Source organism: Oncorhynchus mykiss, chromosome 3 (genome assembly GCF_057628025.1).
Source record: "Oncorhynchus mykiss isolate SJ-2025 chromosome 3, ASM5762802v1, whole genome shotgun sequence".
In the NCBI taxonomy this organism is placed as follows: Eukaryota; Metazoa; Chordata; class Actinopteri; order Salmoniformes; family Salmonidae; genus Oncorhynchus; species Oncorhynchus mykiss.
The window spans coordinates 70,176,707-70,202,061 of record NC_143024.1 but is presented as its reverse complement, the minus strand read 5'-3'; the positions used below and the strand labels follow the sequence as shown (position 1 = coordinate 70,202,061).

Genomic DNA, 25,355 nt, shown 5'->3' with positions numbered 1-25,355 from the left:
TTCAATAGTGACCAAAAATACCAAATTAAATCAAATAGATTCAGCTAACTGTATGTGCTTGGCATGAAAATAGGGTTGCGTCAGAGTACTAGGACATGTTTGTCCTAACAGGACAAAGCACACATATTTCTGTCCTTGCTTTGCACTAAAATATCTGGCATTTTTACTGAACCATTGGTAAGGTGCTCGGATAAAACATGAACACCTTAATTCTATCCTATAACTCCAACTCAATGGCACATGTACTCTACAATCTCCTCTGGATGGAGTGCTTAATTGGTCTTAATGGTGAACATGTGATCAATTCTGGAGATATGGGCTGAATCCAGTGCTTTCTAGAAGCCATAAACCATACATACAGAATACTCAATGCACTATCTGAGTCAGCTCGATTGCTAATTAATTGTTTGCAATAAAAGGCGACTGACAGCTTGGTTTTCTGGAAATCGTTGGGAATGGCCAGGGAGTAATTAATGGAGGACGTGGAGTTTCATTAAGGAAATATGGATGATTAACATCTTCACCCTTCTTCAATGACAGGGTAAGCAGTAAAACGTTGTGGAGAAGAAGGAGAGAAGGGGGAGAAGAGGGTTAGGAGACGGAGGTAGAGAAGACGGAGAGGGTGGAGAGGATGAATTTGATAATTGTTTAGATGAATAACCAGAGTCCTGAATCCAACCAACAATGATGACAAGTGAGTAAAAAAATATATAGCTAAGTTAAAATAAAGGCAATGGATGCTTTAGTGCTAAATTAATCACGCCAACTCTACACCTGAACAGGCTAGGCATGGATAGAGGACAACCAATTACACAAAGAGGTGCAGAGAAGGATATCAAACACATAGACCAACTTGACATCCACATAACTTTCTTTATTCAGCAATTCTTTTAAAAATGACAATAGCTCCTCTTGGTCAAAGCCAAAATAAAAAATCTCTCTCCAGTCACTCACTCACTCACTCACTCTCTGTCTGTCTGTCTGTCTGTCTGTCTGTCTGTCTGTCTGTCTGTCTGTCTGTCTGTCTGTCTGTCTGTCTGTCTGTCTGTCTGTCTGTCTGTCTGTCTGTCTGTCTGTCTGTCTGTCTGTCTGTCTGTCTGTCTGTCTGTCTGTCTGTCTGTCTGTCTGTCTGTCTGTCTCTCTCTCTCTCTCTGCCTGTCTGTCACTCTCTCTCTCTCTCTGTCTGTCTGTCTGTCTGTCTGTCTGTGTTTTGCCAACAGTAGAACATGGTGGGGATGTGGATCAGTGGACTCCCACTGTTCTCCCAGAATATGAGGGGTGAGTGAGTGACTTGAGCTCCCATCTCAGAGGAGACTTTAGAGAGAGGCAGAAGATGCTAAGCGTGCAGAACAGAGGCTTTCCCTGCTCATCTGCCTCCACTCAGCCTTATCTAGCCTAGATTGAGTGGGTTAGAGAGGGAGAGAGGCAATGGCTCTGCTGCCTCTTCTCCTGCCATCTAGAATGATTGACTGACTGGCAGGCTAAAAAAAGTGTTATGAATTGCATTATTTCACATTCTATATTAATTTATTTATTCAAGCCAAATAAAGATATTTTGAATTTATCTGTGGAAGATGCCATTTTCACAAGCCCCCATGTGTCCTATAAATGCACTTAATCCCCAAATATAATCCCCAAAACATAAATACCCTAAATACTCAGGTTTATTTTATGCAGCCGCTGTTTCTTGCAATACTGCTAACCTTAGCCAGCTAATCCTGTAGTGAAAGCTGCAAATGCTGCTCTGCTAGCCAGAGTGGTCAATATACCTTGTATCACTCTCTGTGGCCACTTATTTATGTTTTGGTCTAAATGTGGTGAAAATGAGAGCAGGGTAATTTTCTCTATCAATAGTAAGACCTAAAAAACATCCCCCATTGTAACCATCTTATTTGACAGTTAAATGGGACCCATTTAGGACAAGAAGAATAGAGGTGGCCATTACAATACTCTATACTTGATGGAGTATGCATTGAAGCCATACAATACATCAAGGGCGCGGCCACTTTATTCTCCACAAATGGCTTTTCACAAATGGCTGCTGCGATGCAAGCTGCAGACCCTGATTTCACATCATACAGTAGGACCTTCATTTCACATCCTTGACTTAGAACCCTGCCCAGCAAACAAGGAACATTCCCAGAATGTTCTAGATAGTGTTTTATGTAACATTAGAATGATAACATTCAAAAAACATTAAAAAAATGTTTTTAATAACAATTTTTTTTTATGTTTGAAATTAAATATCCTTGTAATGTTCTCCTAAAATTCCCCAAAATGCACAATATCTGCAACAGCCACCAAAGAACATTCCCCAAAAGTTCTCATTAGATTTCCAGGTAATAAAATTACACAATGTACAATAGCAGCAATGTTTTCCCAGCAAAACACATTTTGTTCTGTGCAAGTTCCCAGAACATTCGTTAGGTTGTGGCAAATGTTTTCAGAACACAAAAACTGTCCAGTCGTGCTGATGATTATACGTTTGAATAAAACATTTGCCTATTATTGCAAGAATGTCCCCACAACACATTTGATCTGTTCTTTAGCGGTTCACAGAATGCTTCATTAGGTTGTGGGAACAGTCTGGTGGGAAAATTGTGGGTACAAAACACAAAAAAACTGTCCAGTTGTGCGGATGATTGTACAGGAGATAGGTTCCCAAAACACTAAAACTGTCCAGTTGTGCTGACATTCAAATAACGTGCACAAAACACTCCTTTGATGTTGCAAGAATGTTGACAGAACAGCCTTTGAGTTCTTTAAAGGTTCCCAAAACATTTAATTAGGTTGTGGTAACAGTGTGGGCACATTACAAGAGATGTCTGGGATGTTGGAAGACTATTCTTGTGATATTCATGGAAGTTGCACAGAACATTCACACAATGTCCAAATAAGCCAGTTTTTATGATGTTCATAGCACATTTGTTTTAGGTTTAACATAATATTCCATTGACATACACGCAATATACAGTACATTTGACCTTGTCTTGGAAGTCCTCAGAACATTTAAAGAATGTGGATTTTAGGACTGACTACAAGGTGATAGAGACACACATGGCATTTACATTTAATTCATAGGACATTTGAACAGAATTTAAATCATACACAAACAACCACATGTTTAACACTTTATTTATACATACTTTTTTGTGTTACTGTCACGTTCTGACCTTTATTTCCTTTGTTTTGTATTTATTTAGTATGGTCAGGGCGTGAGTTGGCTGGGCAGTCTATGTTTGTTTTTCTATGTTTTGGGGTATTTCTATGTTTCGGCCTAGAATGGTTCTCAATCAGAGGCAGGTGTCATTAGTTGTCTCTGATTGAGAATCATACATAGGTAGCCTGGGTTTCACTGTGTGTTTGTGGGTGATTGTTCCTGTCTCTGTGTTTGCACCAGATAGGACTGTTTAGGTTTTCACTTTTCTTGTTTTGTTTAGTTATTTCATGTATAGTGTCTTTATAAATTAAAGAACATGAATAACCACCACGCTGCATTTTGGTCCGCTTCTCCTTCACAACAGGAAAACCGTTACAGAATCACCCACCACAACAGGACCAAGCGACGTGGTAACGGGCAACAGCAACAGCAGCGAGAAGAGGAATGGACATGGGAGGATGAGTTGGATAGAAAAGGACCCTGGGCACAGCCTGGAGAATATCGCCGCCCCAAAGAAGAGCTGGAGGCGGCGAAGGCGGAGAGGCGCTGGTATGAGGAGGCAGCACGGCGTAGGAGACCTGCGCCAACTTCTTGTGCTTACCGGGGGGCTAGAGAGACCGGGCAGGCACCGTGTTATGCTGTGGTGCGCACGGTGTCCCCAGTGCGGGTGCACAGCCCGGCGCGGTACATTCCAGCTCCGCGTATCGGCCAGGCTAGAGTGGGCATCGAGCCAAGTGCCATGAAGCCGGCTCTACGCATCTGGTCTCCAGTGCGTCTCCTTGGGCCGGCTTACATGGCACCAGCCTTTTGCACGGTGTCCCTGGTTCGCCTGCATAGCCAGGCTTTTGCCTGTGTTTAGCTCCATTACGTTTATTTTTTATCCTGAAAAACTCCCCAGTCCTTAACAATTACAAGCATGCCCATAACATGATGCAGCCACCACTATGCTTGAAAATATGGAGAGTGGTACTCAGTAATGAGTTGTATTGGATCTTCTTTATTTATGTTTACCCATCTACCATTAGGTGCCATTCTTTGAGTCATTGGAAAATCTCGCTAGTCTTTGTGGATTCAAATCCACTGCTCGACTGAGGGACCTAATTGTATGTGTGGGGTACACCAATGAGGTAGTCATTCAAAATTCATGCAGCTTACTATGTGACATGTTAAGTACATTTTTACTCCTGAACTTATTCATAGGCTCAAGACATTTCAGCTTTTAACTTAATTAATTTGTAAACATTTTGAAAAACATACTTCCACTTTGACATTACGGGGTATTGTGTGTAGGCCACTGACAAAACATCTACATTTAATGTATTTAAAATTCAGGCTGTAACACAACATGTGGAAAGTCAAGAGGTGTAAATACTTTCTGAAGGCACTGTAGCCATGGCAGAGTGGTCAATCAGGAATGCCATGATTCCTTCTTTGCCTTCATAGACATAAGTAACCCAGGGAAATACTGGTAACTGGGTTATTCACCATCACTTAACCAATCCTCTTCAGATGCTGCGTACTTCCACTATCCAAAACTATGAGTTTTGATCTAGGATCACTTTTGCTTTTCAGATAATACAAATAAGACTGGGAGGGACCATATCAAACATCCTAAAGTAAGAATTATATCGGGTGCGTTTTTGAAGTTTAACAGTCAATTTATACACAATGTTTTATTTTTTACAGTTAGCCTGAATTCTGCATTTCAGACTGGATTTATAAATCTGGACAAACAAAAGACATCTCTGTTAGTAGATTATATCTGAGCCTCAATTTCACAGTTGTTTAAAAAAAAAAAAAAATCTTCAGCTTTGCATTAAATCTCTGCACAACCAGTGGATATCTGTGGTATTGTGGGGTTTTTTCTCAGTCTAATTATGATCAATCAGGATTTGTTTTAGCTAGGACTCCGGTACACAGGCGGAGGCGCTACAGTACAGTAGGTGACGGTAATGCAACATAACGTTGGATGCCAACCGGAGATAAATCCACAGAAAAAGAGGTGACAACGGTAGCCAGCTAGCTAGGGCAATAGTGGACAGTGTCCCTTTCTCCTGCCTGTCAGGCACTGTTCTCCAGGCATTAGTGGGTGCTAGCTAGTTAGTTAACTAGGACTCCAGTAAACAGCAAATGGGAAAGGTAGCTGGCTAGCACAATGGTACTGTACTTCGACACTGAAAAGCTCAGATAATACTTTTTTTTGCCCTTTTGACCCACATTTTAATTGCATAGACAATCAGGAAAAAATGTAGTGTATCAAAAGACTCACAAGCATGAAGATGGCATGCTCGATGGGGGGCGTTTATGCACTGACCAATGGGATGCTCGAGGAGGGGCGTTCATGCAGGAACCAATGGGATGCTCGAGGGGGGTTCCTGCAGACATGCAGGAACACCCCGAATTGTGGGCCGCAATCACAGACTATTGGCATGACTGGACACTGTTTGTGCCATGAGAACATTTGCCGTGATATAATGAATGTTCTGGGAACTATTACAGACCCAATTTTGGTTTGCTGGGTGCATTACAACAAGATCAATATTTTGAGGGAAAAAATGAATGTACTTCAAACTCATACAAATATGTGTTCTGTAAGGCATAAACGTATATGCACACTTGTAAATAAACAGACATGCATTAAATGCAAAATATAAAACATTTTAAACAGCACTCACTTTCAGCTATGACAGATCGTCCTGTCCAGTCGTCATTAATCATCTGGATATTCCCAAAATGGATGTCGCTGAAGAAGATGCGATTGGTCCCTCCACCGGTTTTCTGGCGGTAATCAAAGGTCAGCGCTATGACATTCTTGAAGTACGCGGGCCTCTCGAAGGGCTGGACGGGTGAGTTGAGGTCGCTCTCGTCTGAGAGGTGGATGCTCTTCAGTAGGGTTCTCTCAGAATAGAGCAGGTAGCCCTCGTAGCGCTCACAGGCGAAGCCATCTTCTGCCAGGTGGCCATGGGCACAGGAACAAGTCCTACGTCCGCTACCCAGGTGAAAGCAGAGCTGCTGACAGCCTCCGTTGCTCCTGGCACATGGGTTGGTACCTATTGTGGCAGAGACAAACACTGTGTTCAAGACTTATTCTACATCCTTTACTTTCCACTTAGTTTCACGGCTATGAAGCTATCATTGTTATGATCATTTTTACTGTAGTGTCAAAATTAGAAGTGCTAGCGTGATATATATATATATATATATATATATATATATATACACTGCTCAAAAAAATAAAGGCAACACTTAAACAACACAATGTGACTCCAAGTCAATCACACTTCTGTGAAATCAAACTGTCCACTTAGGAAGCAACACGCATTGACAATACATTTCACATGCTGTGGAATAGACAACAGGTGGAAATTATAGGCAATTAGCAAGACACCCCCAATAAAGGAGTGGTTCTGCAGGTGGTGACCACAGACCACTTCTGAGTTCCTATGCTTCCTGGCTGATGTTTTGGTCACTTTTGAATGCTGGCGGTGCTTTCACTCTAGTGGTAGCATGAGACGGAGTCTACAACCCACACAAGTGGCTCAGGTAGTGCAGCTCATCCAGGATGGCACATCAATGCGAGCTGTGGCAAGAAAGTTTGCTCTGTCTGTCAGCGTAGTGTCCAGAGCATGGAGGCGCTACCAGGAGACAGGCCAGTACATCAGGAGATGTGGAGGAGGGCGTAGGAGGGTAACAACCCAGCACTGCCAGAGCCCTGCAAAATGACCTCCAGCAGGCCACAAATGTGCATGTGTCTGCTCAAACGGTCAGAAACAGACTCCATGAGGGTGGTAAGAGGGCCCGATGTCCACAGGTGGGGGTTGGGCTAACAGCCCAACACCGTGCAGGATGTTTGGCTTTTGCCAGAGAACACCAAGATTGGCAAATTCGCCACTGGCACCCTGTGCTCTTCACAGATGAAAGCAGGTTCACACTGAGCACATGTGACAGACGTGACAGAGTCTGGAGACGCCATGGAGAACGTTCTGCTGCCTGCAACATCCTCCAGCATGACCGGTTTGGCGGTGGGTCAGTCATGGTGTGGGGTGGCATTTCTTTGGGGGGCCGCACAGCCCTCCATGTGCTCGCCAGACGTAGCCTGACTGCCATTAGGTACCGAGATGAGATCCTCAGACCCCTTGTGAGACCATATGCTGGTGCGGTTGGCCCTGGGTTCCTCCTAATGCAAGACAATGCTAGACCTCATGTGGCTGGAGTGTGTCAGCAGTTCCTGCAAGAGGAAGGCATTGATGCTATGGACCGCCCGTCCCCCAGACCTGAATCCAATTGAGCACATCTGGGACATCATGTCTCGCTCCATCCACCACAGATTGTCCAGGTGTTGGCGGATGCTTTAGTCCAGGTCTGGGAGGAGATCCCTCAGGAGACCATCCGCCACCTCATCAGGAGCATGCCCAGGCGTTGTAGGGAGGTCATGCAAGCACGTGGAGGCCACACACACAACTGAGCCTCATTTTGACTTGTTTTAAGGACATTACATCAAAGTTGGATCAGCCTGTAGTGTGGTTTTCCACTTTAATTTTGAGTGTGACTCCAAATCCAGACCTCCATGGGTTGATCAATTTGACTTCCATTGATAATTTTTGTGTGATTTTGTTGTCAGCACATTCAACTATGTAAAGAAAAAAGTATTTAATAAGAATATTTCATTCATTCAGATCTAGGATGTGTTATTTTAGTGTTCCCTTTATTTTTTTGAGCAGTGTATATACACACACACATACACCAGTCAAACATTTTAGAACACCTACTCATTCAAGGGTTTTTCTTTATTTTTACTACACTGCTCAAAAAAATAAAGGGAACACTAAAATAACACATCCTAGATCTGAATGAATGAAATATTCTTATTAAATACTTTTTTCTTTACATAGTTGAATGTGCTGACAACAAAATCTGATGTACTGGCCTGTCTCCTGGTAGCGCCTCCATGCTCTGGACACTACGCTGACACAGATGTGCCATCCTGGATTGATGTGCCATCCTGGATGAGCTGCACTACCTGAGCCACTTGTGTGGGTTGTAGACTCCGTCTCATGCTACCACCTGTTGTCTATTCCATTTGCACAACAGCATGTGAAATGTATTGTCAATCAGTGTTGCTTCCTAAGTGGACAGTTTGATTTCACAGAAGTGTGATTGACTTGGAGTTACATTGTGTTGTTTAAGTGTTACCTTTATTTTTTTGAGCAGTGTATTTTATAAATTGTAGAAAAAGTGAACACATCAAAACTATGAAATAAAACAAATGGAATCATGTAGAAACCAAAAAAGTGTTAAACAAATTAAAATATATTTTATATTTGAGATTCTTCAAATAGCCACCCTTTGCCTTGACTACAGCTTTGCACACTCTTGGCATTCTCTCAACCAGCTTCATGAGGTAGTCACCTGGAATGGATTTCAATGAACAGGTGTGCCTTGTTAAAAGTACATTTGTGGAATTTCTTTCCTTCTTAACGCGCTTGAGACAAAAAAATTGTGTCGTGACAAGGTATGGGTGGTATACAGAAGAGCCCCATTTGGTAAGAGCTCCATAGCCCCATTTGGTAAAAAAAACAAGTCCATATTATGGCAAGAACAGCTCAAATAAGCAAAGAGAAATGACAGTCCATCATTACTTTAAAACATGAAGGTCAGTCAATAGGGAACATTTTAAGAACTTTGAAAGTTTCTTCAAGTGCAGTCGCAAAAACCATCAAACGCTATGATGAAACAGGCTCTCATGAGGACTGCCACAGGAAAGCAAGACCCAGAGTTACCTCTGCTGCAGAGGATAAGTTCATTAGAGTTACCAGCCTCAGAAATTACAGGCCAAATAAATGCTTCACAGAGTTCCAGTAACAGACACAGCTCAACATCAACTGTTCAGAGGAGGCTGTGTGAATCAGGCCTTCGTGGTGAAATTGCTGCAAAGAAACCACTATTTATTTAACCAGTCAAGTCAGTTAAGAACAAATGACTGCCTTACCCGGTCAAACTCGGACAAGACCCTATGGGACTCCCAATCACAACCAGATGTGATGCAGCCTGGATTTGAACAAGGGGTGACACCTCTTGCACTAGGATGCAGTGCCTTAGACCGCTGCACCACTCGGGAGCCCTAAGAAGAGACTTGCTGGGCCAAGAAACACGAGCAATGGACATTAGACCAGTGGAAATCTGTTCTTTGGTCTGATGAGTCCAAATGGAGATTTTTGGTTACAATAACAGTGTCTTTGTGAGACGTGGTATGGGTGAACAGATGATCTCCGCATGTGTATTTCCCACCGAAAAGCATGGAGGAGGTGGTGTTATGGTGTGGAGGTGCTTTGCTGGTGACACTGTCATTGATTTATTTTGAATTCAAGGCACACTTAACCAGCATGGCAACCACAGCATTCTGCAGCGATTCGCCATCCCATCTGGTTGGGCTTAGTGGGATTATCATTTGTTTTTCAACCAGACAATGACCCAAAACACACCTACAGGCTGTGTAAGGGCTATTTTACCAAGAAGTAGAGTGATAGAGTGCTGCATCAAATGACCTGGCCTCCACAATCGCCCAACCTCAACCCAATTGAGATGGTTTGAGATGAGTCTGACCGCAGAGTGAAGGAAAAGCAGCCAACAAGTGCTCAGCATATGTGGGAACTCCTTCAAGACTGTTGGAAAAGCATTCCAGGTGAAGCTGGTTGAGAGAATGCCAAGAGTGTGCAAATCTGTCATCAAGGCAAAGGGTGGCTATTTGAAGAATCTCAAATAAAAAAATATATTTGGATTTGTTTTTCGTTACTACATGATTCAATATGTGTTATTTCATAGTTTTGATGTCTTCACTATTATTCTACACTGTAGAAAATAGCAAACATAAAGAAAAACCCTTGAATGAGTAGGTGTTCTAAAACTTTGAACGGTAGTGTTGTCACTTGTGTATAGTACTATACATGCACTGTCTATAACTGCAGTTTTGTATTTCCCTTGTGCTAGATGGCTCCCAATTGATTTTGACCAATACATACAGTGGGGCAAAAAAGTATTTAGTCAGCCACCAATTGTGCAAGTTCTCCCACTTAAAAAGATGAGAGAGGTCTGTAATTTTCATCATAGGTACACTTCAACTATGACAGACAAAATGAGAAGAAAAAAATCCAGAAAATCACATTGTAGGATTTTTAATGAATTTATTTAGAAATTATGGTGGAAAATAAGTATTTGGTCACCTACAAACAAGCATGATTTCTGGCTCTCACAGACCTGTAACTTCTTCTTTAAGAGGCTCCTCTGTCCTCCACTCGTTACCTGTATTAATGGCACCTGTTTGAACTTGTTATCAGTATAAAAAACACCTGTCCACAACCTCAAACAGTCACAATCCAAACTCCACTATGGCCAAGACCAAGGAGCTGTCAAAGGACACCAGAAACAAAATTGTAGACCTGCACCGGGCTGGGAAGACTGAATCTGCAATAGGTAAGCAGCTTGGTTTGAAGAAATCAACTGTGGGAGCAATTATTAGGAAATGGAAGACATACAAGACCACTGATAATCTCCCTCAATCTGGGGCTCCACGCAAGATCTCACCCCGTGGGGTCAAAATTATCACAAGAACGGTGAGCAAAAATCCCAGAACCACACGGGGGGACCTAGTGAATGACATGCAGAGAGCTGGGACCAAAGTAACAAAGCCTATCATCAGTAACACACTACGCCGCCAGGGACTCAAATCCTGCAGTGCCAGACGTGTCCCCCTGCTTAAGCCAGTACATGTCCAGTCCCGTCTGAAGTTTGCTAGAAAGCATTTGGATGATCCAGAAGAAGATTGGGAGAATATCATGTGGTCAGATGAAACCAAAATATAACTTTTTGGTAAAAACTCAACTCGTCGTGTTTGGAGGACAAAGAATGCTGAGTTGCATCCAAAGAACACCATACCTACTGTGAAGCATGGGGGTGGAAACATCATGCTTTGGGGCTGTTTTTCTGCAAAGGGACCAGGACGACTGATCCGTGTAAAGGAAAGAATGAATGGGGCCATGTATCATGAGATTTTGAGTGATAACCTCCTTCCATCAGCAAGGGCATTGAAGATGAAACGTGGCTGGGTCTTTCAGCATGACAATGATCCCAAACACACCGCCCGGGCAAAGAAGGAGTGGCTTCGTAAGAAGCATTTCAAGGTCCTGGAGTGGCCTAGCCAGTCTCCAGATCTCAACCCCATAGAAAATCTTTGGAGGGAGTTGAAAGTCCGTGTTGCCCAGCAACAGCCCCAAAACATCACTGCTCTAGAGGAGATCTGCATGGAGGAATGGGCCAAAATACCAGCAACAGTGTGTGAAAAACTTACAGAAAACGTTTGACCTCTGTCATTGCCAACAAAGGGTATATAACTTTTGTTATTGACCAAATACTTATTTTCCACCATAATTTGCAAATAAATTAATTAAAAATCCTACAAAGTTATTTTCTGGATTTCCTCATTTTGTCTGTCATAGTTGAAGTGTACCTATGATGAAAATTACAGGCCTCTCTCATCTTTTTAAGTGGGAGAACTTGCACAATTGGTGGCTGACTAAATACTTTTTTGCCCCACTGTAGATTAGGAAATGCAACAATGCTCTGATGACGGTGATTGGTGAGAATCAAAAAGGAGCATTAAGTTGAAACCTTAACCTTTCTCCCGGCCTCTATTGAAGACTGTCACATCCTTCAGGTTGACCCCGAGACCACTTCTCATGGTGACTGCCTCACTGGCTTCACTTTTGAAGCCCCGCCGGATAGAACCGTTGGAGTGAGCTCTGAGGACAGAGAGAGAGTTTTAAAAAGTAATTAAGGACGCTTTCTTCTTAATTCTTCTATGATTCTTAAAAGTACTTATCAATGGCACTTTATCATACAGAAATGTCATTGATAATGACATTGAGGTATGCTAGTACATTTACATAAATATGGTGCCCCTCATGTAAAAAATACTCCGCTGAGGTTCTCCACACTGAGACCTCTGGGATGAAGGGTTAATACCAGGTTAGATGATCAGACTTTACAGCCCAATCTGTGTGCATATAAGGAAATATTAAATTACCTGTCAGACCAGTAGATGTAAGCTCCGAACACGGCCACGGAAAAGAGGTCTACGTTGGCCGCTGACAGTACAATCTCCCTGCTCTCACCCGTCTCAAGGTTGATCCTCTCTATCTTGTCGGTGCGGGCGTCACACCAGTATAATCTATTTTCCTGGAAAGTAATTTGAAAATGCACATAACCAAACTATCCCCCTATCCTCTTATGGGGTACATTGGGTACATTATATCCACACAAAGAAGGATGAGGTTAGGATGCGGGTATGAAACTACTTTAGGATGAGGTGGATGGATCAGAGCTAATAGGACATGTATGATCAGGAGGTGTCTGGTACTGTACCTCATAGTCTATGGAGATCCCATTGGGCCAGGCAATGCCAGAGTTGACCAGGGTGACCTGATCGGAGCCGTCTAGACGGGCTCGACCTATGCAGGGGCTCTGGCCCCATTCTGTCCAAAACAGATACCTGAGACAGATAGATAGAGGGTGGGTGATAGATAGAGGGAGAGAAATAGAGAGGGCAGAGTGGCAAACCCAGAAACATTATTAACATCCAACTGGTTGGACAATTGGAACAGATCTGAAAGGACAAATTGTGTGATCTAATGTGATACCAAAGTTATCAGAGGCTATGCAAGTGAAATCATAGATTGTTACAATTTAGTTCTCCACAAAGCTCTTCTTACAGTAGGCATTTCACACCGTGTCAACACCAGATCATGAAAGTTTAGTGGCAAACTTAAAATGAATCCTACTGCACTACACAAAACAAACATCAATGCAGGGGACATGCTCCTACTGGTAAGCCTAATGACATCAGTTGGCCTTCATCTGCTACATGATCTATTTTCAGTCCAGAAACAGCAGTATGACCCAATGATTATTATCCAGCAACATCTTGATCTCTTTCTGGAGGTGGTCAAGGCTGTCTGACTCATTTCACTCCCTGCTGGTCAAAAACATTTCCATTTCCTTTGCCCATTTTCAACTTTATCTCTTCTTAGTGACTGTCTGTCTGTTACCCATTCATCTTTCTCACACAGACACACACAGACACACACACACACACACACACACACACACACACACACACACACCCTTTCTGTGGATGAACAGCGATGGCTCTAGGTTGGTCAAGTCCCTCGGAGATGACTACTGAACGGTAGGCACCACTAACACGGGCAATCTCTATGAGGTTGAAACCATGGTCTGTCCAGTAAAGGTTTCCTGTGGGAGGAACATAAAGATACTGGTATTAGAGTTGTACAAATAACAGTTGTATAAAGGACAGTGTTACAATAGTTTTAATGCATACTGTTATTTATACAAGTTAGTCATATCGAGATTTTTATTTTTTATTTTACCTTTATTTAACTAGGCAAGTCAGGTAAGAACAAATTCTTATTTTCAATGACGGCCTACGGCCTACCTTGTCAGCTCGGGGGTTTGAACTTCCGGTTGCTAGTCCACCACTCTAACCACTAGGCTGCCCTAAAATCTCAGGAAATGTTTGATGGAGGTACTTTAAGCGGCCCACATAGGGCCGCTTAAAGTAAGAAGACATTTTGTACATTTTACAGAAGACGCTACTGACCAGCGATCCAGTCCACTGCGATGCCCTCTACCCTGCTGATGCCCGTGGTAATGATGTCCTCCCTCCAGGTCTGATCCCTCTTGGCTCTGGAGATTGTGTTCAGGCCCATGTCTGTCCAGTACACTGTGTCATTACCTGTGGAATGGTAATAAACAAAGTAAGAAAAATAACTGAACTGCACACTTGTGGTATTCTACAGTATATTAGTTGGTGCATAGACTGCAAACTTTTGGTATTCTTTAGTAGTCATGCGTAGACTTGAGCTCGTCAGTAATAATTTTCACCTCAATTTCAAGTGTGTGGACCTGATCTTTTTGTACTATTGTGGAACATGTAGGCACATAACATAGCCTCCCTATTAATGTTAGTGTTTTTTATGGAAGTAAGCTTATTATTATTACAACTACATGCTCCATTTCACAAAATGGGGATGTAAATTATGATTATTGTTCACATATCCATTCAGACCTTATTTCCTTGTTGAAATGCAACATCGGGACATGAAAAGGCTATTGTATACCAGGTTTTATTGGAAAATAAATTGCATATGTAAAACATTGCATCTAAAATGTTATGATCCTTTCTGATTATAACTCTATTTCATATACGACAGGATGAAATACAAAGTCATTCATTTTCCGAGTCCAGCCTTAAAGCCTTAAGTACATTTCGTTATTTGCCTGTCAGTTCAGTGGGCCCAGGTTGTTGGGAGGATAGGCAGCGTTATGTGTTTATTTACACCCTCCTGTTTATACAGAATTCACACTCCGTTAACACATATCTTACATGTGACAGGATCCAGCTGGAAGGCTTTCATCTTTTTTACGCACCAATGACCTGCTTCATAATGATATGCAAATTGTATGTGTGAGCTATCCACCGCTGCTGTTGCTGGTTGACTCTGTGCTTAGCTGGGTGTTTGCATGGTCACCTGTATAACAGCAGCAAAGGGGAGGGCAACCAAGACCTTATGCACACAAAAGCCTAAGTTTTTAGCTTTAGACTAGTTTCCTAATTTCCTAAAATGCAAGCTGTCGCACATCAAGATTACCATTGACATTCAGGGTCTCTGAGACATTTCTGACATCCACTGCCTTTGAGCTTTCCGTACTGTGAGAACTGCTGCCTTGCAACACTTATTTTCTGCCAAACCTTCATCCCACTGGACACACCACGTCATTTCAACGTGGATAATTGGGTAATATTTGGTTGAGACGTTGATCTATGAGGTTACAACCGATATTCACCCACTCAAAAAGAAAGCCAAAAGTTAGTTGAGTTTCCAATGTGTATCACCAGGCTTTCAACCAAATTCCAATGGAAAAAGAATGTCAGATTTCTGGTTTAGTTGTCACCCAAATGTCTATCACTGCGCTTTCTAGACAACCATTTCAAAGCACAGCAAAAAGTTCAAATGGGACTACGTCAGATACTGTATGTTGTTTATTTATACAACAATTAATGTGTCCTCAATGTGCTTCATGTAATAGCACAACCACATGATCTGGATTGCAGTTGAGATTACATTAAAAGTACATGGTTTAAGTGATCAATGCGATTATTATTACATAATTTGTGAAGATCTCCTCAGACCTGTAACAACCTATGCATGCAATCTTGAACATGCACGCTTTATATAACTACATAAAAATACATTTATAGTTACAGTAACCTCAAAATGTGGCCATGTTACTCATTTGAAGTTTGAATGTGATATTAGTTTGGAAGATGGCCTTAACTTTAGGCTATTTACTGTATTACAAAAGTAATATTGAATTTACAACCAAATATCAACATTTAAGGAGATGTATTTAATGCTTAGACAGTTCCATCTGAGCCATTGGCTTAATTACATTCTTTAATTTAGTTTTGGGGTTGAGTTGGAGATGTGAATCCCATTATCATTTGTATACTTGTCAACAAGTTAATAGGCTACTTATTGTACTTCAACATTTATATAAAAAATTGTGTTTGGTTGAAAACGCAACCAAATATCAACATTTGCAGGAGATTTATATTCTGCTTGGATAGTGCCACTGACTTAACCTGACTTTAATTCCATTTGGATTACAAATGAATAATTGATATGTTGGATTCACGTCTCCATCGCAACCAGAAATCTAACAATATCACAAAATATAGTTAGTTACTGTACATTTGAGATTAATCGGAGCTTGAAACCCTTGGCCTATTGTATTGTCTATTTTTAGTTGAATTTTGGGTTGAATTATAATAATAGATGTTGATGACTTTGCAAATACTATTTAGGCCTAAATAACATAATTGATGATGAGTATATGAGTGATAAAGTATGGCCACATTTCATTTGCTCTGGTAAAATTACTTTGATAGCAACAGTGAATCTACAGTATTTTGTTTTTAAGTGGAGCTCTCTCAACAATCATTCTCATGACAGCACATTAGTAATATTTAGTGACAAATATAGCTAAGCAGGGTTTGGTTAAAATCCTGGATGGGAGAACAAAGAGTAGCTGTATATAGATACATGTTTTCTTCTATATATCGTTGAAGATCTGACATTGTTTTAGAGGTAAAAATTCGACGTATTTTAAACAAAGTTTGTCTACGTTGAAATGTGGTTAGCATTATGACATACTCTGGTTAAAATGTCACCCTCAAAACAAAAGTTTACGATACTTTTTCCAAATCAAATATATTTGGTGTCCACATCACCAACAACCTATCATGGTCCAAACACACTAGGACAGTTGTGAAGAGGGCACGACATAGCCTATTCCCCCACAGGAGACTGAAAAGATTTGGCTATGGGTCCTCAGATCCTCAAGAAAGGTTCTACAGCTGCACCATCGAGAGTATCCTGACGGGTTGCATCACTGCCTTGTATGGAAACTGCAAGGCACTATAGAGGGTAATGCGTACGGCCCAGTTCATCACACGTTTCCTGCCGTTCAGGACCTCTATACCAGGCTCAGAGGAAGGCCCTAAAAATTGTCAAAGACTCCAGCCACCCTAGTCATAGACTGCACAGAAAGCGATACTGCCAAGTCTATGTCCAAAAGGCTTCTTAACAGCTTCTACCCCCAAACCATAAGACTCCTCAACAGCTAATCAAATGGCTACCCAGACCCCTCTTTTATACTGCTGCTACTCTCTGTTTATTATCTATGCAGTGTCACTAACTCTACCTACACGTATATATTACCTCAACTACCTCAACTAACCGGTGCCCCTGCACATTGACTCTGTACCGGCACCCCCTGTACATAGCCTCATTATTGTTATTTTACTGCTGCTGTTTAATTATTTGTTACTTTTGTTACTTAAGGGCTTGTAAGTAAGCATTTTACTGTAAGGTACTACACCTGTTGTATTCGGCTCATGTGACAAATACAATTTGATTTGTTTTCCATGTCACAATACGTTGACAAATTGCATTGAAACAACGTTGATTCAACCAGTTTGTGACCAGTGGGATCCTATTCTATCAAATGTGGGCAGGTAACAGCTTTCCCCTCCACTCTTATCTCTAAATCATGTGATATTTTTGTAAACAAAGGTTTTATGCAACACTTACAATGCTACTGTGCGTATGTGTGCTAGATAAAGCTTCTCTTTCCCAGTAGGCCTATATGGGTGGTGTCATCAATGAGCGTTGTGGCAACATATACAGTATATGAAGCATAACTAGCCCTTAGTTTATTAATTTGACAGTGCATGTTCAAGCACTTGTCAGTGTAATAAATCCACCATATTTAGAACATGAATTATGCAAGAGAAAACCCATTATATGACAAATGCCAGCACAAGCCATTGGGTTAATCCATTACCATTTCCTTGTTACCTTCATTTGATACAATATCTGGGGAATTGCTTTGTGTCAGGCCTGGTTCAGGGGCATGTGGAGAAACGGTTGGTGTTTCTCATGAGTCTCTATTAACATGGACTTATTACTCTTTCATCTGTGCAGCCCTCAACAGCACCACTAACCATTATTCAACAGGGTTAGAGAGAATACTACAATAAAGGTTTTTCTCTCTCTCATTTTTTTGCGTCTCTCTATCCCTCTCTATTTCTCCCTTTCTCTCGACATTTTTCTCTTGATTACAAACTGCCATTTGGAGTAAGTTTTACGTATGATGCGGAAGATGTCATGCAGGGAACACTATAAAGGGGTCATAAAATCAATGAATTGTAGGTTTAACTGTTGACTGAGGGGATGTAGTTAATGACCGTGTCCCCACTCTTATTTATTATGATCTGAGATCAGCAATCCTACTCTGAGGCGCTTTGTGAATATGGGCCCTGGTGGTACCTACCTGCATGGAAGTCCACCCCCACAGCGAACAGGGTCCCAGTAATGGGCATCAGAGCCTCCATGTTGTCATTGGGGTCCAAGGCGATCCCTCTGATCCCCTCATGGATGGAGTACATCAGGAATGACTCAATGCCTACAGAGTAGGAGAGAAATTATTCCATTACTGTAACATACTGTTAGTGTCTTGTGAATGACCTAACATAAATGTTAATGGACGCAATATGTGGTTCTGGATTCCAAGATTAACACACTGTAAATAAATATGCATAGAGTACATTTATCACAGTCAAATTATGATTTCGTATGATTACAAGAGGTTTCTATAGTACTTATTTGGAAACAGTGAATTCATGTCACAAACCTTGTGGTTAACTCTGATGCTAGGGGGTCTGAACTGCTCAATACATTTCTTGCATGGTCACTTAGGTTGTGTGTCCTAAACAGCCCATAGAGCCAATAGGGCTCTGGTCAAATGTACTGCACTATATTAGGATGAGGGTGCTATTTGGGATGCACATTTAGTTAGAGCAGACTTGCAGTCTTACCCTCACAGGACATGCGGTCGGTGCGAAGGCTGTAGCCCACAGTACAGGAGCAGCTGCGGGTGTTCTCTGACGTGGGGAAGCAGAGCTGGGAGCAGCCTCCATTGTTCACCTGACACGGGTTCCTTCCTGGAAAGGCCATGGTGAATTGTGTATTAATAAGGATATAGGACACCATTGTTGGCTTCATGGACATCTTTACTCAGATAAAATCTGAAATGTTATTCAGAGCACTATAGGTACTGTAGTACATCATGGTGTCACATTCTGGAATTGATAAGTACATAAATAAACGTGTGTGTACGTGTGTTCCTTACCTCTCTGTCCTTCCCTGTCGTAGACCTTCATGTGAACCACTCCGCTAGTCTTATTCCTCAGAACCACAGGATTTCGTCCGTCTCTCTTGTTCACCGTCCCCAGATGGGCTGAATCATCATCGGCCCACCACAGTTTGTTACCTGAAACAAGGAAATGTCCTTAGAAACCCCATTATCACCATTTCTGTCTGAATTGTTATTGTGTTACTTAACCCTTATTTATTCAAGAAGTCCCATTGAGGTCAACATACCTCTTTTACAAGGGAGACCTACATATATTGCATGACTGAAAACTGGAATATATGAATTCTGACAATGCAATAGGCTACTAATGATGCAATGTTTGATGTAGTGAAATTCTCAAATGAAAAATAAACCAGTAGCGTTGTTGACCCAAAATACTCTATCCTGAGCCTCTACTACACACAGGTACGTGTTTGTTGATTTCCATGTTTGAGTGGACCTACTGCACTGTTGTAGACTGTAGAGTACCTGCCTGGTGTTGTGCTTCTGAGCAGAAGAAGTGGTTAAGGAGAGGAGACTTGTATCATGAGTTTGGAGAGTGATGTGTCCATGTTTGCAGTGTGTGTGTGTGTGTGTGTGTGTTAAAGGAGGTGGGCTCGTGGTAATGACTGGAGCGGAATCAGTGGAAGGGCACCAAATATATCAAATCAAATTTTATTTGTCACATGCGCCGAACACAACAGAAGTGGACCTTACAGTGAAATGTGTACTTACAAGCCCATAACCAACAATGCAGTTTTAAGAAAATACCTAAAAAAAAGCAAGAGATAAAATTAGAAATAATTAAAGAGCAGCAGTAAATAGCAATAGCGGGGCTATATACAGGGGGAACCGGTACAGAGTCAATTTGCGGGGGCACCGGTGTCGAGTTAATTGAGGTAATATGTACATATACAGTGCCTTGCGAAAGTATTCGGCCCCCTTGAACTTTGCGACCTTTTGCCACATTTCAGGCTTCAAACATAAAGATATAAAACTGTATTTTTTTTGAAGAATCAACAACAAGTGGGACACAATCATGAAGTGGAACGACATTTATTGGATATTTCAAACTTTTTTAACAAATCAAAAACTGAAAAATTGTCCGTGCAAAATTATTCAGCCCCTTTACTTTCAGTGTAGCAAACTCTCTCTAGAAGTTCAGTGAGGATCTCTGAATGATCCAATGTTGACCTAAATGACTAATGATGATAAATACAATCCACCTGTGTGTAATCAAGTCTCCGTATAAATGCACCTGCACTGTGTAGTCTCAGAGGTCCGTTAAAAGCGCAGAGAGCATCATGAAGAACAAGGAACACACCAGGCAGGTCCGAGATACTGTTGTGAAGAAGTTTAAAGCCGGATTTGGATACAAAAAGATTTCCCAAGCTTTAAACATCCCAAGGAGCACTGTGCAAGCTAATATTGAAATGGAAGGAGTATCAGACCACTGCAAATCTACCAAGACCTGGCCGTCCCTCTAAACTTTCAACTCATACAAGGAGAAGACTGATCAGAGATGCAGCCAACAGGCCCATGATCACTCTGGATGAACTGCAGAGATCTACAGCTGAGGTGGGAGACTCTGTCCATAGGACAACAATCAGTCATATATTGCACAAATCTGGCCTTTATGGAAGAGTGGCAAGAAGAAAGCCATTTCTTAAAGATATCCATAAAAAGTGTTGTTTAAAGTTTGCCACAAGCCACCTGGGAGACACACCAAACATGTGGAAGAAGGTGCTCTGGTCAGATGAAACCAAAATTGAACATTTTGGCAACAATGCAAAACGTTTTGTTTGGCGTAAAAGCAACACAGCTGAACACACCATCCCCACTGTCAAACATGGTGGTGGCAGCATCATGGTTTGGGCCTGCTTTTCTTCAGCAGGGACAGGGAAGATGGTTCAAATTGATGGGAAGATGGATGGAGCCAAATACAGGACCATTCTGTAAGAAAACCTGATGGAGTCTGCAAAAGACCTGAAACTGGGACAGAGATTTGTCTTCCAACAAGACAATGATCCAAAACATAAAGCAAAATCTACAATGGAATGGTTCAAAAATAAACATATCCAGGTGTTAGAATGGCCAAGTCAAAGTCCAGACCTGAATCCAATCGAGAATCTGTGGAAAGAACTGAAAACTGCTGTTCACAAATGCTCTCCATCCAACCTCACTGAGCTCGAGCTGTTTTACAAGGAGGAATGTGAAAAAAGTTCAGTCTCTCGATGTGCAAAACTGATAGAGACATACCCCAAGCAACTTACAGCTGTAATCGCAGCAAAAGGTGGCGCTACAAAGTATTAACTTAAGGGGGCTGAATAATTTTGCACGCCCAATTTTTCAGTTTTTGATTTGTTAAAAAAGCTTGAAATATCCAATAAATGTCGTTCCACTTCATGATTGTGTCCCACTTGTTGTTGATTCTTCACAAAAGAATACAGTTTTATATCTTTATGTTTGAAGCCTGAAATGTGGCAAAAGGTCGCAAAGTTCAAGGGGGCCGAATACTTTCGCAAGGCACTGTAGAGTTAAGGTAGAGTTAAAGGGACAATGCATAGATAATAACAGAGTTGCGGCAGTGTAGAGGGGGGGGGGGGGGGGCAATGCAAATAGCCTGGGTAGCCATTTGATTATCTGTTCAGGAGTCTTATGGCTTGGGTGTAGAAGCTGTTTAGAAGCCTCTTGGACCTAGACTTGGCACTCCGGTACCGCTTGCCGGGCAGTAGCAGAGAGAATAGTTTATGACTAGGCTGGCTGGAGTCTGACCATTTTTAGGGCCTTCCTCTGACACTGCCTGGTATAGAGGTCCTGGATGGCAGGAAGCTTGGCCCCAGTGATGTACTTGGCCGTACGCACTACCCTCTGTAATGCCTTGCGGTTGGAGGCCAAGCAGTTGCCATACCAGGCAGTGATGCAACCCGTCAGGATGCTCTCGATGGTGCAGCTGTAAAACCTTTTGAGGATCTGAGGTCCCATAGCCAAATCTTTTCAGTCTCCTGAGGGGGAATAGGTTTTGTCGTGCCCTCTTCACAACTGTCTTGGTGTGCTTGCTCCACTACAGCTCTGTCGATGGGAATGGGGGCGTGCTCGGTCCTCTTTTTCCTGTAGTCCACAATCATCTCCTTTGTTTTGATCACGTTGAGGGAGAGGTTGTTGTCCTTGCACCACACGGTCAGGTCTCTGACCTCCTCCCTATAGGCTGTCTCATCGTTGTCGGTGATCAGGCCTACCACTGTTGTGTCATCAGCAAACTTAACGATGGTGTTGGAGTCGTGCATGGTCGTGCAGTCATGAGTGAACAGGGAGTACAGGAGGGGACTGAGAACGCACCCCTGCGGGGCCCCCATGTTGAGGATCAGCATGGCAGATGTGTTGTTACCTACCCTTACCACCTGGGGGTGGCCAGTCAGGAAGTCCAGGATCCAGTTGCAGAGGGAGGTGTTAATCCCAGGGTCCTTAGCTTATTATGAGCTTTGAGGGTACTATGGTGTTGAACTCTGAGCTGTAGTCAATGAATAGCATTCTCACATAGGTGTTCCTTTTGTCCTGGTGTGAAAGGGCATTGTGGAGTGCAATAGATATTGCATCATCTGTGGATCTGTTGGTGTGGTATGCAAATTGGAGTGGGCCTAGGGTTTCTGGGATACTGGTGATGATGTGAGCCATGGCCAGCCTTTCAAAGCATTTCATGGTTACAGACGTGAGTGTTACGGGTCGGTAGCATTTAGGCAGTTTACCTTAGTGTTATTGGGCACAGGCACTATGGTGGTCTGCTTAAAACATGTGGGTATTACAGAATCGGACAGGGAGAGGAGGAAAATGTCATTGAAGATACTTGCCAGTTGGTCAGCGCATGCTCGGAGTACACGTCCTGGTAATCCATCTAGCCCTGCGGCCTTGTGAATGTTGACCTGTTTAAAGGTCTTACTCACATTGGCTCACATCTCACTCACATCGGCAGAGTATGATCACACAGTCACCCGGATCATGGTTTGCCATTCCATTTGCTCCATTCCGGCTATTATTATGAGCCGTTCTCCCCTCAGCAGCCTCCTGCGGTGTGTATGCATCCCATTTAGGAGTGAAGCTATCCCAGGCCCCCCCCCCCCCCCCCCCCCGGTTAAATCCAGTGAGGCCCTCTATTGGCTTCAGACTGGACTAGAGCAATTGCCTTGCCTCAGACGTGACAAGGCTTTTCCATTCAAAAACCCAGCGGAGTGCAATGAACCTCACTGAACAGGTGCAACCAAGCTCACCTAACACTGAACTGCTGAGAAGTCCTCAGAGGTGTACCCAGAATAAAAGTTGGCCAATTCACCCAATCTGAATAGTGATCTATGAACAAAATGTGTTCTGAAGTTAGCAGAGGGACTATACTTTTATATTTATTAGAAGTGCCATTATCAACAAAGATTCAGGACATCTTTCTCAACACGTGTATGAGAATTGAAGTGTTGATAATTCAATGAGGCAGTGATTATGCACAGATGAGGTATTACCATCTTTCAGTTGCAGACAGTGAATGTGCATCAATAGAAAAATGACTTTCAAAGATATACAGTACTAGTCTGGTTAAGTGTGCCTTGAATTCTAAATTCATCACAGACAGTGTCACCAGCAAAGCACCCCCACATAATCATACCTCCTCCTACATGCTTCACGGTGGGAAACACACATGCGGAGATCATCAGTTCACCTACTCTACGTCTCACAAAGACACGGTGGTTGGAACCAAATATCTCAAATTTGGACTTCAGACTAAAGAACAGATTTCCAACGGTCTAATGTCCATTGCTCGTATTTCTTGGCCCAAGCAAGTCTTCTTCTTATTGGTGTCCTTCAGTAGTGGTTCTTTTGCAGAAATTTGACCATGAAGGCCTGATTCACACAGTCTCCTGTGTCTGTTACTGGAACTCTGTGAAGCATTTATTTGGACTGCAATCTGAGGCTGGTAAATCTAATGAACTTATCCTCTGCAGCAGAGGTAACTCTGAGTCTTCCATTCCTGTGGCGGTCCTCATGAGAGCCAGTTTCATCATAGCACTTGATGTTTTTTAACTTTTAACAAGGCACACCTGTTAATTGAAATGCACTCTAGGTGACTACCTAATGAAGCTGGTTGAAAGAATGCCAAGAGTGTGCAAAGCCTTCAAGGCAAAGGGTGGCTACTTTGAAGAATATATATTTTTGTTTAACACTTTTTTGGTTACTATATGACTCCATATGTGTTATTTCATAGTTTTGATGTCTTCACTAGTATTCTACAATGGAGAAAATAGTAAAAGTAAAGAAAAACCCTTGAATGAGTAGGTGTTCTAAAATTTTGACTGGTACTGTTTCTTTTATTCACAGTTATTTTTTATTATTGTGTATATTTATATTAAATTGCAGAGCTGTGACAATTGATTCTCTGCTTTAAAGCTATTGATGTTATTGTTTGTGTTTATTGCTCGATTCTGCAAATGAAATATCCTAACCATCATAACCATTGTCAGCAGGGAAACTGCTAGATGATTATGATTGAACCCTAGCAGTGTCTAAGAGGCCCATGAAGCAGTTGGGCCTTCAAATTGAGAAGATTTTTTTTAAACGTGTCTTTCTTTTTATCAGATGTACATTTTGTGTTTACCCTTCATCATATCTGACCACAGACTATAATGAAGTACGATGTAACTTATTTACAATCACTTTCAAAATATAGTTGTTGTAAAGGAGAGATGGAAGCAACCCACTACAGTTCAGTGAAATAGCTTTGGGATGAAAGTCAACATTAAAAGGAAAGTAAAACTCATTTTCTGGAATCAGCCAAATTGCTTTGAGTGAGACTGACAGCCTACATGCTGCTTCCCAAACGGGTGACCCTCCGGATCACCTAGTCCAGATTAGCTGTGCTTTCTTCATTAATTTGTTGCTACTGGGGTCAGTGGGTAGTGGTGATTGCTTGGTTGTTGCTAATCATATTTAATTTAAACCTCAACCACCGGGTTTGATTCCAGGCAAGTGGAGGCTGATAGATGGATCACCCACACCGTCTAAACACCTAACCTAACCTCACCTAACACACATACAGGCACACACACACAACTTCTAAACACAGGCCCTCAGATCTCTGTTTAGCACAGCAAAAAACAGTAACACACAGCACCAGGTGTTGAATGGATCAACCTGGTGTCACACACACTGCTTTCATTAACTCCATTCACAACTGTCCTTGGCAATCATCAGGATGCATCAGTGATTGTGCAAAACATTTCTAATTGTTAACATTTTGGGGGAATTGCCATTTGTTGTGAATAAGCTCGTCAAATCATCTGATAGCTACATCGACAACTATAATAATTTTGCTGCCCATTTC

At 42.1% G+C, this 25,355-nt stretch overlaps 1 protein-coding gene across 1 annotated transcript in view; it reads right to left on the bottom strand.

The window, feature by feature from the left end:
• LOC110504354 (low-density lipoprotein receptor-related protein 1B) overlaps positions 1-25,355 on the bottom strand; it is a 422,565-nt gene that overhangs the window by 104,038 nt on the left and 293,172 nt on the right. Inside the window, exons 33-41 of the mRNA XM_036965026.2 lie at positions 18,989-19,129; positions 18,675-18,800; positions 18,131-18,262; positions 13,833-13,967; positions 13,336-13,465; positions 12,578-12,704; positions 12,240-12,391; positions 11,831-11,955; positions 5,836-6,210 (exon numbers count right to left, since the gene is read on the bottom strand). Of these exons, the coding sequence (XP_036820921.2) occupies positions 5,836-6,210; positions 11,831-11,955; positions 12,240-12,391; positions 12,578-12,704; positions 13,336-13,465; positions 13,833-13,967; positions 18,131-18,262; positions 18,675-18,800; positions 18,989-19,129 (1,443 nt within the window). The remainder of the gene's footprint in view (positions 1-5,835; positions 6,211-11,830; positions 11,956-12,239; positions 12,392-12,577; positions 12,705-13,335; positions 13,466-13,832; positions 13,968-18,130; positions 18,263-18,674; positions 18,801-18,988; positions 19,130-25,355) is intronic.